General features: G+C 39.7%; 1 protein-coding gene across 5 annotated transcripts in view; it reads right to left on the minus strand.

Moving 5' to 3' along the window:
- The window catches only part of ldb2a (LIM domain binding 2a), a 153649-nt gene that overhangs the window by 77419 nt on the left and 57620 nt on the right, over nucleotides 1–18610 (minus strand). The window contains exon 3 of one of the 5 annotated variants that reach the window (XM_061724795.1): nucleotides 3939–3988. The exons of the other annotated variants lie outside the window; for them this stretch is intronic. Coding sequence (XP_061580779.1) covers nucleotides 3939–3978 — 40 coding nt within the window. The 5' untranslated portion in view covers nucleotides 3979–3988. The remainder of the gene's footprint in view (nucleotides 1–3938; nucleotides 3989–18610) is intronic. 5 annotated transcript variants of the gene reach the window in all.

Below are 18610 nucleotides of genomic sequence, written 5' to 3' on the forward strand. Positions count from 1 at the left end.
AACAACTTCACTGTGAGCTTTCAGTGAAGAACATTTGAATTTGTTTTCATGGACAATGAAATATAACGTCATGTCTCCCAACCTGTTGTTTCCACGCTAGGAACAACATTATGGAAGTTCCAAAAATGCTCCGTATTGATCAGTCTCTCCGTGCCACACCTCACAAAGGTGAACTTTCCAAACAAGCGTCTTGATTACTTCACATACCAATTTCAATCAAAATGAATTAAATGCCAAACACACCAGACAAACAACTTTGTGCCTTTGCCTTCTATTATGAAAAATGATTAATCAAGAATCACACTACTGCACACTGAATCAAAGCCAACACAATCTATATTTGCAACATTTGAATGCTATGTCAAGTATAAAAACCGTTTCAAAATGGTATAAAACTGTTTTATTGCCCCACTACTTCTTTCTGTATCTTTGCAACATCTTGTCTTTTATATTTATTGACCATTTTCTGTAAACCCCAAATTCCTGTAAAGTAAATGTGGTGATTATCTTAGATATGTAAAAGTTGTCCTTTGTTGATTCTGCAAAAACAAAGTCCATGTGAGGAGGGGGGGCGACAAAATACTTTGCTCCAACTTTTTAAGTTTAATTGTAGTGCCTTTTGGTTAAGACTAGGAAACTTAGGTTAGGATTTGGAAGAATATTGTGCAATCTGATGTGGTAAAAGCCAGGTTCTTTGAGAAAACATGCACAGCAGCATCTGTGGTTTGCAGAAGCATTCTGCTGACTGGGCCATAATTTATGCTTCAACTGGACTCTAAATGCAACTTTTGCAAATAATGAGAAACTTTTGCCTCTTTCTTTTAAAAGGTAATTACACTCGGAGGAAGTTTCTTCATGGAGACTTTAATGAAGATAAAGTCATTCTTAAAGATAGGAGAGCAAAAGCCGGTGTGATATTACATGTCGGCCACAAAGACAAAATACTCTTCATAGTGATTGTAGCGTCCTAATATAGTCCGCGGAGGGTTAAACATGCAGCATGTATTCAAGAGGAATGCTTGCACATACATACACACTAAGGCTGGTGCACACCAGGGCAAACACGCACACACACTCACACACACTTGCACAAACACACCAGAATGTGGGAATCACTGCCCAGAACATGAAATATTCATCAGTCATAAAACTTTAATTCAATCTCTCTCCCTCTCTCTGTATTTCCTGTCATTTTGGGGTTGCTGTATTCTGTTTTGTGTGGTAAACACTTCTCCACTGGCCCTGCAATAAGAAACAATAATAGATTTCATTAAACCCCCTTTTTGCACAATTGTCCACATGCATGAGCCAAAGCACATCATTAAGACGCCGCAACATTTCAGACGGCGGAAAGCAGCGTTCGCAACAGTTCAAAATTACATTTCAAAAAAGGAAAGCTGCTGGGCGGCAAAGCATGGAGTGGTCCTCGTTTAATACTGCGGAGCTGAATTTTAGAAGCCCCGTGTTATCAAAGTTATTGTCTCTCAAGTCGTGGTGCTCAAACACAAACAAGAAAAGTGAAAAAAAGATAGTTTGTGAAAGGAAAATCAGAAGCATGTAAGCCCTGATGCTGCGTCGTGTGCCAGTCCAACAATGACAGTCACAATGCAGAATTACATTTTTTTTACACATATTCTGACGTTCCCTCTTTTGCATGCTATGTTGGTTGCCAGAAAACAACAGAAATCAAAAAGCATTTACCACAAGAGCCTGGAAATGTGTCCATTCCTGAAATTCAGTCGCGATGCCAAATGCGGAGCAGAATTATTGTTATTCATCACAAGTTGTGCGACACATAAATCATGTCCCTGTTGGACTTTTAATCTTATGAAATTGAGTGTTTAAAATGGAGACCGTCTTGAACCAGCTAACCAATGTTGCAAGAGAGCAATAGATATCTCGTAAAAATGTGAATATATATATTTTTCAGATTTTTAAAGCCACTATATGTAACAACGGCACATCTGACCACACGGGAGACTCTTGAAACACCACTGTTTCCCACTAGAGGTGCTCTTCATTGCGCTCTATTCCAGGGGCTCATACACAAACCTTCTTGGGATATGATGCCCCCATGTGGCCAGAGGTTTTAATGCTACATAAAGTGGATTTTAAACTTGCTTCTATTAGCAGAGGTGTCAAAAGTATTCACATTCATTACTCAGGTAGAAGTATAGATACTAGAGTTTAAAAATAATCCTGTAGAAGTCGAAGTATCAACTCACGTTTTTTACTCAAGTAAAAGTATAAAAGTACTGGTTTCAAAAAAACTTAAAAGTAATCTAAGGGGGAAAAAAGCCATTAAGTACAAAAGTCATTAAAAATGAATGCATCTTAGTATAATGCAAAATATTAAAGAACCATATATGTGTACTATTGAGCATTAACATGTGTTTCAGAGAGCAGGAGATATGATGACTAGTTGCTTATACTTATAGTAGTGGTGCAAAAAGTCAAACTTCAGAGGCATGTTATCATTTATCCTAACCTTTATTGGAATGTACATCCAAGTTTAGTTGCAGGAATCTGAGGGAACGGATGTAAGAACAAAACTGGACAAGAACATCTGAAACAACCACAACCAAATTCACTCTATCCGGATGGAGCAATTTAACTGGATAGTTTTTTTTTAAAGGCCGAAATGAAATAGAGTAACGAGGCTGTTTTTAAAATGTAAGGAGTAAAAAGTACAGATAATCGCGGGAAAATGTAAGGAGTAAAAGTAAAAAGTCGTCTGAAAAATAATTACTCCAGTGAAGTATAGATAACCAAAATTTCTACTTAAGTAAGGTAATGAAGTATTTGTACTTCGTTACTTGACACCTCTGTCTATTAGTAATCACATTTGGGCAACATCCCTCCCCTGATAAAAAGTGGAGGTTCATTGTCCGCACACAGATCTGGCTTATGCTTTACGGCAGGGGTCCTCCCTGACGCAAGCCCTCGAGTGTGGGGAGTAGGAATGGGCGATATTTTACCGTTCACGATATACCGTCAAAAAAATTCCCCACGGTAAGAATTTCTCATCTCGCGGTAAAAACGATAAATTCCCGTTGATGATGTTTTTGTGTAACAAACATGGCGGAAGGAGCTCGTCGTTAAACGAGGCTCCAGCTCCAGCTCTGGAATTGGTTTGGATTTATAAAGAGTGACGAGGAGCAAACATCATCTATTATGTGCAGAGTCTGCAAAAACAGAAGTAATTGGTTGTTAAATTATGAAATAACGATAGTCTATTACGAAAAAAATTGCAATAGTATCTAATTTGTGGCATGTTCCAACCACAGGTTAATTTGCACATTTTATTTATATTAGAAGAGGTCATCACTGATAGGGTTTTATTTTCAGTGAACTTTTATTTATTTGTCCTGTTTCTTTATTTATCAGGTTGTATTTCTTTCTACTTTGTGATTTTATAAGCTAAGAAATCTTGAAGGACAATGGTACTTTTGCTGTTTGCACTGTTATCCCACTGTTTAAGCCATACAGTTTGCATAAATGTTGAATCTGTTCTTACATTTCAAATTTGTTTCATTTGAATCATTACAGTTTTGCAGTACAGGTGTACTCATTTAATTGGTTTTATTAATTCAATTTAATTGGTGTAGTTTAGTAGCATTTAGTATCTTTTAGAGCAGTGTTTTGGCTCCAAAGACTGAAAGTGGTGATAGATTTATAGTTACAAAGATAGAGTTGAATTGGTATTTTTTTTCGTTTAGGGATAAATTATAGGGATAAATGTCAGAAATTATCGTGATACATTTTTTAGTCCATACCGCCCATCCCTAGTGGGGAGAGCTTCGTACGTCAGAGGATCTTCTAACTTCTTCTAACTAGGAGGCCTCTGTAAACATACTGTAGGCTCAACTTTGAGGGGGATTTTGAGTATAAAGCAGCCTCTCTGTGTTTCTCAGACATACTACTGACATGCAACTTACTTTTTTGTATTCTCGTTGACTCAGAATATCTTCTCTTCATTTTGAGTCGACTATATTAAAAAACAAAAGTCAAAGAAAAATAAAGTGTTAAACATTGTGACTTTGGAGACCTAACAACTGGAACAAGGTTGAACACATCATTCCTGGCTGCTCTCACAGCCAACGAGCTAAAGGTCGAGCGCGCCTGTGAAATATTCATTAGTAAACAGTCTCCTCTGTGCAGGTTTACAGAAGCTATGTAAATTCAAACAATCTCCACAAGATTTTTTTACTGATTGTGAATTTGGTGGTGGAGCTTCCTCTGTGGGGGGGGGGGATTACCTATCGTGATACGAGCACATATCAGTTTCAAATATCAACTTGTTGGCAAAAAGCATTTAAGAAAACAGAAAGCCAACCAATAAATGCGGAGCAATACGTTATATTACTCAAGACTGAACATTAAAAGCACGAAAGAGACGTCCGTGAGAGGCGGCGTCGACTCGGCACCAGCCACACACTGCAGGTAATGCACAGAGGGAGAGAGAGAAAGAAAACCCATCAAGATACTCTTTGCATCTTTGTCTCATTTACTCAAAGTCTGCAGCCCATTTTCAGCTGAATGAACTCTATCATTTTGACTTTCCAGAATGAAATCTATGAGAGGAAGAATGTGATAAGAGCCGCAGTGTAACAAGAGGGTAAGAGAGAAAGAAAGCAAATAAAAGAGAAAGAAAAGAAGAAAAAAGAAGAGGTTTGGGGGGGGGTCGGGGGGGCATCTCCAGTCAGTCACCCTCAGCCAACCTCACGGCATGCGTGGATGGTGGTTGTTCTGGCAGGGGAGGGGGAGCTGGGGCGGATGGGGGAGGGGTGGGCCAAAGTCGGAAGTGTTGGGTATGGAGGGGGGGGGCGCGGCCCCTCGAGGCTCCAACCTTCATCCCCTCTTCACCTCCTTCCATAATTCAACAGCCCCCCCACCGCCAAAGGTGCACCGGCCCCCCCAGGGCACAGCTCCACAGGGGGGACGAACCGCGGAGGAAAAAGAGACAAAAACACCCCCCAACCCCCACACCCCCCTCACACACACCCCCCACACACCCCACCACACACACCCCCCACACACCCCCCCACACACCCCCCCCCCACACACCCCCCACCACACCCCCACCACCCGAGCTGCCTCACACGCCCCCATCGGGGGGACAAAAACAGTGGCGTCAATTCAGTTGAAGCTAAGGTATTGCAAGGTTACGAGTCACAGAACTTAACTAGAGTATCAATCAACACGTCCAGCAAATACTAGAGGTGGGTGCAATTCATCGATGTGTCGATGCATCGCGATGCGTCACGTGACGATTTGGAATCGATTAATTTAATTTTTTTTTTTTTTTTTTTTTTAAGTTATCCTATCCAGAATCATTTCATTTTCAAGAATGCACATTTCTTATTGTTCACTTGAAATATGGCAGATATGTTTACAATAAATAAATTTGATGGAAGTACATATCTTGGTTACTTGAATTAATGAACTCATTAAATCCAGGGCTTGACCGTTGTCAGTGTTTTCCGCCAATAGAGGGCGCTCTCATGCAAGTGCAGCTTTCCCTGGTCAAAGTTAAAGGAGCTGTATGTAAGAGCAATAATAAAACGAATCATGAAATGACCCCGATATGTCAACAGACATTTAAAAATCATGTTCATTTCAAATACTTATGTCACTGACAACAGCACTCAAGCCAGGATATTCCAGTTTAAAAAGAGGAGTTGCAGCCCTCAACTGATGTTTATGTTGTCATTTTTTGTTTTGGCCTGAAGCTCCACCCTCCACCTATCTCCCAATCACCAAGTCAGTATTGTTTCTGAAGCTCCACCCTCCACCTATCTCCCAATCACCAAGTCAGTATTGTTTCTGAAGCTCCACCCTCCACCTATCTCCCAATCACCAAGTCAGTATTGTTTCTGAAGCTCCACCCTCCACCTATCTCCCAATCACCAAGTCAGTATTGTTTCGGCATCCGGGTTGCCAGCTCGGCTCTAATTATCGCAGCCATGGCAGCCTACGTTCCTGCTGCATTCTGCAGCCTACCTGGCAACCTCTGGTGGGGGGGAGGAGGGGGAGGGTACACGCCGCTCAACAATATTTTGAAAGTGACTGCAGTACCAGTTTTGGACATTTCTTACAGACGGCTCCTTTAAGTAAGTCAAAGAGCAAATGTTTACATAGTCATAAAATAAATTATTTTGTGTCTTTGAAAAATACATGTCAAATGTTCAAAAAACCTTGTTATTTACTTAATGAGTGTTGTTAGAGGAACTTAGTTAATTGATTGGCTATTTATTTACAAATGTAGCCACAGATGAAGACAAAATCAATCTTGTATGGAAAAAAGAATTAAAAATCACAATAATCGAAGAATCGTGGCACCAATAATCGAATCGAATCGACAATCGTTATAATCGAAGAATCGAAGAATCAAAGCTCCAATAATCGAAATCGAATCGAATCGTGAGGTACCGTTGTTTGCACACCCCTAGCAAATACTCATCACAGAAGTCTGCTATGGAGCTTATCTGTGTGGTCAAGAAAATTGGAACTTTTTCAAATGCAGTCTCGCTCACTGCAAAAACTCAAAATCTTACCAGGAATATTTGTCTTATTTCTAGTTAAAATGTCTAATTTTTAGTCAAAAATCTCATTACACTTAAAACAAGAGTCATCACCAGAAAAATAACTTAGTTATTTGACCATTTTCACCTGTTTCAAGTAAATTTTCACTTGAAATAAGTAGAAAAATCTGCCAGTGGGACAAGATTTATCTTCTCATTACAAGCAAAAAAATATTGTTCCACTGGTAGATTTTTCCACTTATTATAAGTGAAAATCTACTTGAAACAGGTGAAAATGGTTGTTTTTGAGTCTTGTCTTAAATGTACGGTAATGAGATTTTTTTTGACTAAAAATTAGACATTTTAACTAGAAATAAGACAAATATTCTTTTTAAGATTTTGACTTTTTGCAGTGTATAATAACTAGTGAAATCGATCATGTTGTTCTGATTTGCATTTGTAGTTATTCTATATGTATTAAGTAATAGAATAATCAATACAAATAGACAGAGTAATTCCATAAATGTATTTAAAAAACAAACATTTACATTTTCCCTTGAAGCCAAGGTGTGGCGGCTGCCGTACCTTCATACCCAATTGACGCCCCTGGACAAAAAGTGCAACACCGCAGAAATACCACAAGTCTGGGGTGGGTTGCATCACCCCCACCCCCCCACCCCCAAAGTGAGGTCTGAAACCCGGCACACACACTCGCAGGTACCAAACGCCATTTCACAGTGAATTATGACAGGTCGTCCTCAGACACCCACACGCTTGATCATACACTTGACTGATACACTGAATTAAGCGCGAACACAAACAGTCCCTGTGTGCCGCAGACTCCCGGGGAGCCCGAATCAATATTAATGAGTGTCGCTTTGCACTGTTTGGCCTCTAATAATCGAGCTCTGATCTAGAAGACGCAGCAGCACCTGCTAGGCTCGCCGTGCCTTCACCTAAGGTGGAGGAGCGGGCGGAGGAGCGGGGGGGGGCTTGAGACGACAAAACGCTCTCAGTTAGCATTCGTGTTTTAATATTCATGGTTAATATTTTATCTTTGGGTTGAGACACGTGGGAGATGAATAAAAAGCAAGGAGAGTGTTTCTTTAAGTCTTACCCCCCCCCCAAAAAACACAAACACACACACACACAATTATTAAAGGAGACCTATTATGAAAAACAGGTTTTTTCCTGCTTTAACATATATAAAGTGGTCTCCCCTCAGCCTGCCAACTCAGAGAAGGAGGAAAGCAACCAAATTCTGCAGTGTCTGTACAGCCGCCCGGATGAGCCGTCCAGTGTGATGTGGATCTACGAACCGTTCAGATTCTGCTCCCGTCGTTACGTAACCAAAATGCAATTTACATAGTTTGGCCTCCGATGTGTGAAACCAAACCACGCCCACAACTAACTCCGCCGGCCGGAGCTTCCACCATTTTTTCGTAGTGGTGTATCGCGTCATTCAGGCAGCCAATCAGCACAGAGCCTCATTATCATAGCCCCGCCCACTCAGAATCCTGCATAGATAATGAGGTTAGAGAATGAGAAGATAAAGACATGGCTCAGAGACTGAATTTCTAAATTATTTAGCAAAAACAAACAAAAGCTTGTTTTTAAGACATTCAAGGCCTGTTTAAAATAGGTATTAGATGCCATAATAGGTCCCCTTTAAGTTTACTACTGAAGAGTAGCTTTAAAAGAAATCATAAATGTTCTGACAGTAACTTTGTTTCAATCATAAAACAGTGATCCTGGGTACATGTCAGGGGGGAGTGGGGGGGGGGGGGGGGGGGGGCTTCGTTGGAGGCCGGATCGTTGATGCATGTCTACTTTACCAGGAACGAGTCTTTCAGGAACATGTTTCTGTAGTAGAGAGGTACTCAGATCGGCTAGGAGGAACTACCTGGGGGGGGGGGGGGGGGGGGTTCTGCTGATCAGGATGTCTAAATTACATTCAGCGGGGGAGACTTATTTTAATCTCAATAGCTATCACCGTGGTGTATCTTAAAAAAAGTAACTGAAAGCACAAGAAAAAATCCCTTCCACGTTAAGTTTTTTGTTCTTCTCTTTCTTCTCCTTTTCCATCTCCTTTAATGCTGCCGTTACCAAACAGCACCAAGCTCAGCATTACCTGGTACGTTCTGTTAAATCAACAACTGACCTGCAGCACCAACCTAATCAAGTCCATCACGTCCAAATCCTCCAGCCTCCACCTCCAACATTAATCGGAGAGGACACACGCATTTTTAAACGGATTAAAAAGGATCTATGGATCTAAGGATCTATGTATTTATTTATTTATTTGTATACTTCTCAAACTTTTGTTTATTTACTGTATTTTAGAGACTTTCTGAGGGGCATTTCCACATGTTAAAATGAAAAAACTGCGGATCAAACCGGCAAAGTTGCAACAAGCGGACACTTTAACCTGTTGAGGTGCAGTCGCCGTTATCACCCACACAATCATCACTGCAATCATTCAGTCAGAAAATACAAAACACAATGTGAAGTTGCTAAAAAGAGCGAAAGAAATGTCATCTTTTTGCTATCTACTGTCAAAAAGAATGAGGGAAAAAAAGAATAAAAAAAATATATACTGTATGTTTCGCACAATTCTGAACCAGTGAATTTCTCATCCACTGTGAGCATACGTGCACGCAACGTGTGCATGTGGCGTTGTTAAGGGACGAAGAGGCACCACATAAACTTTTAATACCTTAAGTAAAGCGGTGCAGGCCTTTCATAGACTGAGAACTGATGGGTCTCCAGCACACTGTATTATATATAAATATGGATTTCTCCATGTGTCAATAATTCTGCAGAGGGAACGTGCACGTACACAACAGTGTGTGCTTTTGAAGTGCATGTTTTGTACATATGCCAACATTTTTCCACAATCTCTGAAAGCGAGACCTGATGCTCCCTCCATCTCTGACTGTCTGTGTGCGTTCATTTGTGTGTTTTGTTTCAGCGTGAGCATGCTCTTGCTTTCACCGAGTGCACGTGTTTGAGTGTGTGCACGCCGCTCTGAGTGTGTGTGTGTTTGGTGTTCATGCACTTCATGTTTTCCAGGTGGAGTATTTCTTCTACTATCCTGTGTGCAGAGAAAGATTCTATTCATAATTGATATAATGTCTCTTTTCGTGCTCTCAGAGCTCATCTTTTTGACCTTTCTTCTGTTAAAAGCTCGTACTGCATTTCACGTCTCATTTTTTCTGAACTGCAAGTTTGTCATCAGGACATGTAACATTCACAAATTCCAGTTTGGAAAACAAATCACACAAATGTACAGTAAGAGAGCTGTTGGGAGGCTCAACGGGGATGTTTTCAATGTCGTTTCAAATAGTGCTGGGCGGTATACCGGTTCATACCGAATACTGGTGTTTATTTTTCTTATGATATGAATTTTTCATATACCGTAATACCGGTGAGTATGTTCAGTAGCGTACACAACGTTGAGAACGCCGCGCGGCTGGACACTGTTTGTGAGGGGACTGTTTAGCAGTAGTGATGCACCGATTGTTCGGTAACCGAAATTGTTCGGCCAAAAATGGCAAAAAAACACTTTCGGTTTTCGGTGGAATAAGTGGGAAAAAACCGAACAATTAATAACGGCGTTGTAATATAAGGAAATAGACTGGCCGCTCCCGTACCGGTTGCGCACCACAAACATAAATCGTTGGCCAACCAAAAAGTAACCACATAAGAATTTTACCTAACATTCACCAGGAGGTGGAACCAAAACAACATAATGCTGGGAAATTAAAAAATGTTCAGTAAATATTTTCTACCTTGTCATTTTGTAAAAGGTTTTTTTCTTTGAAAAGCATGCCTAAATCAAATGTATTTGATTTGATTTGACAGTAAAATAGGCCATTCTAAGCCAATTTACTGCAGCAATTCCTTTCCAAATCATTAGAAAATGTGGTTAACACCCAGTTGTGCATGAAAAAAAAAATACCGTGATATACCGTGAAACCAATATAATTTTGAAAAATACCGTGATATACATTTTTGGTCATACCGCCCAGCACTAGTTTCAAACGCGTTTTATAAATTACAAAGTGTACGTTCCTGGTGAAGAATTTACTGGAAAAGAAAACAGTTTTGGGAAATCTAATCAATGTTTCTGAATTCAAAGTACATGTAGAACTATGTAAAATAATGTTAATAATAACAAACATGCATCAAATAGGGGTAACAAAATGTGTTAATCAAATTTAACTGGGAAAAAAAAAGAAATAAAAGATGTGAGGCCCAGGAAAGTGAGTTTGAGGTAATGGGTGCATGGAAAGTAAGATAAAGTGGATGTGGAAGGAAAAAAGAAATGAAAGCTGAAACGAAAATTGGGAGCAAACTACATGAAGAACAAGAATCTAACAGATTAACAGCCACGGCGAGAGGGGAGATGGAGAAAACATGAGAAAGAAGGCAAAGAAGGCGAGATGATAATGGAAGCAGAGGAAGGCTGTCCGTCACATGTATTGTTTCTCCGACTGGAACGGGAAAGCGGTTCCGTTTTGCTCCGGGGCACGAAGAGTGTTGAGAAACAGGAAGTCAGGGGACCTGCCCATCCTCACGGACAGCTGGTGCCCTCCGATAGCTGTTCCCTTCTTCCTGTTAGCTGCACAGAAACGTTCCCACCCTAATCCAGGCCACCTGCAAACCAGGAGAGCCCACTGCTCTTTGTCTACTCTAAAGGTGAGTCATAAATCTGCAAATAACCAGAGTCTGGACTGTATTGAGATCCAGGGAGCACAGGTTCAAAGAATGAACAGCATTGATTTATTAGATTTGCAAAGATTTTGTTAGTAAGTAATTGCTCATATTTTCATTCACACTGTTTTGAGCTATTCATGGAGTGGGTCCATTAAGGAGTTTTTTTTTTGTGTTTCTTTTTTTGTAAGTCATTAGCATAAAGTCTGTGCCAAAGTAGAGGCAGAAACAACTCTTCAGACGGAGCTTTAAAACTTAAACTTGCTGGGATTCACAGCCCAAAAGCCTGGAGGAAGATCTCATCAAAATGGCAGCTGATGATGGCGATGAAGACTATTTTAGGCTCCAGAAATGAAGCTAAATCAACACAGCAGCACCTACCTGAGAAAGAGCAGTTCATAACCAACCTGTGCGCTATACCGTATTTTCCACACTATAAGGCGCACCGCATTATAAGGTGCACCTTCAACGAATGATGTATTTTAAATTTTTCCATATATAAGGCGCACCGCATTATAAGGCGCACTAAATATAAGGTAAAATACTGTACTATAGTGGCTGGGGTTGAGTTACATATCTACCTGATGGAGCCTGTATTTGGCCTTTAATCCTACAGCAAATGCAAAAAAAAAAAAAAAACAAGAAGAAAAGTACCGCATGTCAAACTTTATTAACAAAATAAAAACCAGCTTTGCTCCGTCTCGTCAAAGTCGCCATTCTGCCAGTCAGCGTCGCTGCTGTTGTCTTGAACGTCTGTGACGATTCCTGACATTTTTAGCGCCATTACTTCGGCGACACCAACTACAGTAGCTACAATCCCCCTGACTACAGTAACAGAAATTACCAAAATGATCATATATAAGGCGCACTGCATTATAAGGCGCACTAACGGTTTTTGAGAAAATGAAAGGCTTTTAGGTGCGCCTTATAGTGCGGAAATACAGTATTTTATGTTACAATACCAACATGTGGAGGCCTACATGAGTAATAACATAGTTATTACTAATATAATTACACTTCTGGAGAAGTAATAACATCCTTCAGAACCTGCTGAGGTGGATTCCCCATCATCCAGGTCAAAGTACAGTACTTCTAAAAGAGCTTGAAGTGAAGACAATTAGACTTTGTTTTCCTAAAACTATTAACCCAAATGCTTTCTTGTCAAGCTTCTTAAGATTATTACCAAACAAAAGTGTTTTTCTGATTTGAAGTCAGTCTGTGAGCAACCAAAAAATAACTTAAAACCTTAAAACCTAAAAGCGTGGCTCGTACTGTGAAAGGTGTGGTGTTACATTATTAAATAAATAAATAAATAAGTAAAATAAGTTCAGGGAAAATCATGAAACCTCCTGCCAACAGCTGGACATAAAGACTTTTTTTCAATCTAAGTTGGCTTTTGGTCCCTTTTTGAAAAAAAAAACCTGCACGTTACAGAAACTAACTGTTCACACGGACGCATTCAAAATGAGGTGCTTATTGCTTCAAAATTTGTGATTAATCAGCCGGCCGATTAATGGGGCTAAGTACATGTCATTTTGAGATAATTGTCCTCAGCCAATTATTTAATGGCATCAGCCACCGATTATTTCACAAGGTCAGTAAACAACAAAAGTATGCAAATACATGTCAGCCCTGTCAACATGGCTGCTGTTAAATGGTATGGTCTGATATTTATCTATTTGATGCATATTTCTAACGTTAGAAGTGGTTCGGTGTGGGTAGAAGCAGAGCACATGCACTAAACCAGGGATCCTGCAGACTAAATAATGACAAGTAAATGTTCAAATGTATTTATTTTTTCTACTCCACTCTATTATTAATAGGGATGGGCGGTACGGACTAAAAAATGTATCACGATAATTTCTGGCATTTATCCCGATAACGATAAAAATGAGGATAAAAAAAATACCAATTCAACTCCACCTTTTTAACTATGAATCTATCTCACTCTCAGATCCGCCATGTTTGTTACACAAAAACCTCATCAACGGGAATTTATCTTTCTTTCTTTCTTTCTTTCTTTCTTTCTTTCTTTCTTTCTTTCTTTCTTTCTTTCTTTCTTTCTTTCTTTCTTTCTTTCTTTCTTTCTTTCTTTCTTTCTTTCTTTCTTTCTTTCTTTCTTTCTTTCTTTCTGGCTCAATTATTTCTTTCTTTCTTTCTTTCGGGCTCAATTATTTCCTTCCTTCCTTCCTTCCTTCCTTCCTTCCTTCCTTCCTTCCTTCCTTCCTTCCTTCCTTCCTTCCTTCCTTCCTTCCTTCCTTCCTTCCTTCCTTCCTTCCTTCCTTCCTTCCTTCCTTCCTTCCTTCCTTCCTTCCTTCCTCCTGCTCTCTCCTTCCTTCTTGCCTTCCTCTTTTCTCCCTTCCTTCCTCCTTTCCTTGTTTTCTCCCTTCCTTCCTTCCTTCCTTCCTTCCTTCCTTCCTTCCTTCCTTCCTTCCTTCCTTCCTTCCTTCCTTCCTTCCTTCCTTCCTTCCTTCCTTCCTTCCTTCCTTCCTTCCTTCCTTCCTTCCTTCCTTCCTTCCTTCCCGCACACGTACGTTGTGCGCGGATTTAATACAGAACCATAAATCATCTTTACACAAAAACGTCATCAACGGGAATTTATCGTTTTTACCGCGAGATGATAAATTCTTACCGTGGGGAATTTTTTTGACGGTATATGGTGAACAGTAAAATATCACCCATTCCTAATTATTAAGTAGTTTTATTCTACGAGATAGAAAAATTAAGCCAAGCAGTGAAAAACCGACACCGACATGAACAAAATGGACTTAGTGCAAGTACATAAGTAAAAAGTTGTGGCGAGTTCTGTGTTTTATCTTGTTAGATAATGAACTGCAGGTACCCAGAGTGCTATACTAACAGGATGGAAGGCTTTTTGTGCAAGAGGAGGCATCAGTTATCTTAGATATTGGATATTGTTTTAGAATGAAAAGGCTATGATTCCCTGCAGCCTCAAAAGAGACACATTACGTCTTTAAAAGGCCTCTTTTCTTGCTCGATCTCATCAAAGGGTTTTAGACCCACCATTCGCACTGACTGCAGTGTATATTTTTATCAAGTTCAGATAAAATAAACACGATAATAACACCCGTGGATTCACACGCTGCAAGAATCTCACAGAAATCAGAGCTGTACTTACGTCAATTCAAGCATTCATTGATCGCTATTACTATACAGCAAGTTAAGAGATGGAGCCTGATCTGATTATAGTTTTCTTAAATGCACAATGCAGCATTTGGACCTAATCATTTTATGTTATTTATTGATTTTTCTCTGTTACATTGAATATAAACATAGAAAAGACAGATTTAGATTAATATCAATACATTAATTTGTCAATTGACTTGTCTATGGTTTTTACATTTCTTGTTTTCTTCTCTTGATGTAAAAGGCTTAATTATAATCAAACTGTTATTGTAGATATCAAATATATTTTATGAAATAAAAGCTCCTACTGCAATTACTCTAGGAAATTAACATTTAGCTTTTATAAAGGTTTTCATGGTCAGTTCAAGGAAATTCTTTGACTTTGCAACTGCAGTGCAAAATCTTGTGTTTGCATGTTTTTTGTGCACGTGAAGCGACAATGAAAAAGTAAGTAAAACTTTTAAAAATTAGCAAAAATTCAGAGTAAAAAATCAGTTCTACTAGCGGCTGATGGATGTTGTCCAGGACGTAATGCTTTAACGATGCCAGAAGAATGTGGCCACATGTGGCCCAGAGCACCTCCAGACGGGGCTTTAATGATCAGATCTCAACGTGTCCTCAAACGCATCCTGGGCGTGTTTACATCTAAGGCTGTCCGCCGGTGACCGGATCACTCAGAACAGATGTTAATACCAGGTGTCAACCGGGCCTCAGACGCCACATAAAACCGTAACCCTTCTCTCTGCTGCACAGCTGAGAGTCGGGGTCACACTCCGTTTATTTGCCGTGTATTTAGTCGTGGGGCACAACAATGATTTTTTTTGCAAAGTGGTAGGCGGGGTAAGGGTGTCCATATGCACTCGCGGTTAAACTTGTGAGTGGCAATAGGGTAAGTTTTCGTTTTTCTAAAAACAAAGAAAACTCAAAAACTAGAGATGGGCGGTATGGACTAAAAAATGTATCACAATAATTCCTGGCATTTATCCCGATAACGATAGAAATGAGGATAAAAAATACCAATTCAACTCCACCTTTTTAACTATAAATCTATCTCGCTCTCAGATCCGCCTTCCGCCATGTTCCGTCATCAACGGGAATTTATCTTTCTTTCTTTCTTTCTTTCTTTCTTTCTTTCTTTCTTTCTTTCTTTCTTTCTTTCTTTCTTTCTTTCTTTCTTTCTGGCTCATATCTATCTTTTCTTTCTGGCTCATTCCTTCCTTCCTTCCTTCCTTCCTTCCTTCCTTCCTTCCTTCCTTCCTTCCTTCCTTCCTTCCTTCCTTCCTTCCTTCCTTCCTTCCTTCCTTCCTTCCTTCCTTCCTTCCTTCCTTCCTTCCTTCCTTCCTTCCTTCCTTCCTTCCTCCCTTCTTCTCTTCCTCCTCCCTTGACCCAAAGACAGCACAAGGGTTAAGCTTCTCAATGAAGCTGGTGAAAATGTTCCTCAGTTTATTTCCCACCATCTTGATGAACTACAACCTGTGACAAAATACACAATCATTTTTTAGAGCAATTCTAGAAAAAGAGAAATCACAGCTCAAATTTAACAATTTTCAACCACATTTAGCATATCGTGAACGGTAAAATATCGCCCATTCCTATCAAAAAAGTATAAATAAAAGATGGCTAAATTGTATCATAAATCATAAAATTTCAGAAACTCTCAAATATGTAAGGCATTAAATGTGTCAATGTTGACATGTATTTGTCTCTGATGACTGGTTCTGGGGTTGAATGAAAACAGATGCTATTTTGGTGCAGAGAGTTTACATTTATGTTCTTCGCGCTAGATATCCCTGTACTGCAGATTGAATGCAAAAGGACACAGTAACACAAGACTAAATAAGATTTTCCTTTATTTCTCCTGTTTGGCTCTTCAGCTTGACCACCCACACTTTAGGCTCAGTACCTGGTCAAATACGCTTCTTTAAAATGAAATATGCCAAATGAGCTAAATAATAACAAGTTCTGCTGCTTCTGCTCTGACATGTGATGCTTCAGCAGCTTTGAATCTGTTGCTATGGGAAACCACATAAATGATCATATAAACAAGGACATGGTCTATTCACATCTTACCATTCAGAGGCAGTTGAGTTAATTCTCAATTTACAGTTTTGTTTTTTTTTTTACACGAGAGTAAACTTAATACTATTTTATACTTACATTGTAGAGAATAAACTCCTTAGCTGCATGTTTCTAGTTCTCCCTACAGTAGAGGGCATGAGGGCTTTCAGAAGAAAACATTGTCGCATGCAGGAGTGTTGAGCTGTCAGAAGTGGGATTGAGGCACTGCGGGAGGAAGAGGTAATGGTTGACGATCTTGCAGGCGTGAGCGGGCAGCGGTCTCAAAAGAAAAAGGAAAAAAAAAATGTTCTGCATGGCCAGAGAGACAAGGTTTTTTTTTTTTTTTTTTTTCTCATACATGACAGAATGACAAACACATTGTACCATCACAAAGTTGTGACTCCAGCTCTGCTGTCATACACAAACTAGCGATATCAAGGCCAGAGCACAACGGGATTAGAAACGCCAACATGCATCACCACAATGTGGGGGGGAAAAGAAGAAATGTATTTAACAGCAGCTTCATTTCCACCACAACCAAGGATGCACCTCACAGGGCAGCAGGAGCTGCGTTATTTAACAGGTACTAACATCTTCTTTACTCACATGTTAAATAGGGCTGGGGATCGATTTAAATATCAAGAATCGATTCGATTCCGATTCTTAAGATTCAGAATCGATTATCACGATCTGATATTGATTTGGGTTACTGTTAATAAAACTTTTTTCAGCTGTTTCATGAATTATATGACTGTCTAGTTATGCAACATATTAATACTGGTATTATATTGAGATTTAACAGCAAGTATTGGCAGCTAATGATGCTGTAAGGACCAATCACCTCCCAGAATGCTGATAGAACTGCTTTCAGAAACATCATGTGGGTCAGAATTATCAAACAGATCCAGGGCAGCAAAAAGAAATCGCTTTTATTTTTTCCCCATTTATGAGAATTTGGTTTTTAACATTTATGCAAATGTAACCCCAAGACAGTATAATAAAGCAAAGAAATATAGACAATTTAACTGAAAACTTCCTTTAAACATATTTAAAGGCAAAAACATGGCACCAGTTATTCTCGTGTCCAACAAAATATTCCTTTTTTGGGCATAAACAAAAAAATAACCAAAAGTTGTAATGTAATGATGAAAAAAAAGCAATTTTTTCTTTTTTTTTTTTTTTTTTTAAATCAATCTTTAGAGATATTAATCGATTTTCAGGAATTAATATGAGAATCGATTTAAAATCGGAGAATCGATCTTTTCAACACAGGCCTAATGTTAAATAAGTTCTAGCTATAAAAGGACCAGGAAACTATAATTGTTGAATGTGAAGGTGTGGGGGCTTCTGGTCTCTTGTGAGAAGGACATTTTCTCTACTTTATTAAAGGACGAAATTAGATTCAATTATATAAAAAACATTGGTTTTGGCCATAGGCAAAAGTTATTGTCCAGAATGAAAGTTGTGTGACTCATTATTTTGCTTCCTCGGATGCATTAGAGATTTCCTCACCGAGCATCGCTCCACTGGTGACTCACCAGCTTTATTGTCTGCCAGGCTTGTCATCCACTCCTCTTACTTTTGGCATCACTGCCATATCGTCACTAACTCATATTCAACACATCTACAACCATAGAAGCTCCTTTGGTCCAAAAGACAGCTGTCTGAAATGTCATTAAAAACACAATCAGCACCAGTTTACAACAGATGGCAGTGTTGAACTATTCAGCAGCCGAAATACGCAGCAAAAACGTTAAGGCAACATATTTATGTCGAAATCTTCCATTTCTCGCTCTCCTCTCCTGCTCTTTCTGTCTTTTCTTTGTGGCCAATCCAGCGCTCAGGTTCCCAGGCTGGGCTCGACTGTCAATCAGCAGCAGCCTACATCTCAGTGCTGCAGCTGAGCCAGGGCCGCATCATCCCACCTGCCAATCACGGCTCTACACCTTCAATCCTTTCCATCTCTAAAGCAGATTCGAGCACCATTCCTTCCCCCCCCCCCAAACCTCCCCCTCCACACCTTCCCCACCTCCTTTCAAAACATCCACCACCACAGAAGCCCTGAGATCCCTTTGACTCTCAAACCAACGCCTGCAACACATTCACTAAGACACGCGCGCTCAGACAAACAGCCGTTGTCGCTCCGCAAAAAAAGATAAAAAGCG

The sequence above is a fragment of the Cololabis saira genome, chromosome 7 (assembly GCF_033807715.1).
Source record: "Cololabis saira isolate AMF1-May2022 chromosome 7, fColSai1.1, whole genome shotgun sequence".
In the NCBI taxonomy this organism is placed as follows: domain Eukaryota; kingdom Metazoa; phylum Chordata; class Actinopteri; order Beloniformes; family Belonidae; genus Cololabis; species Cololabis saira.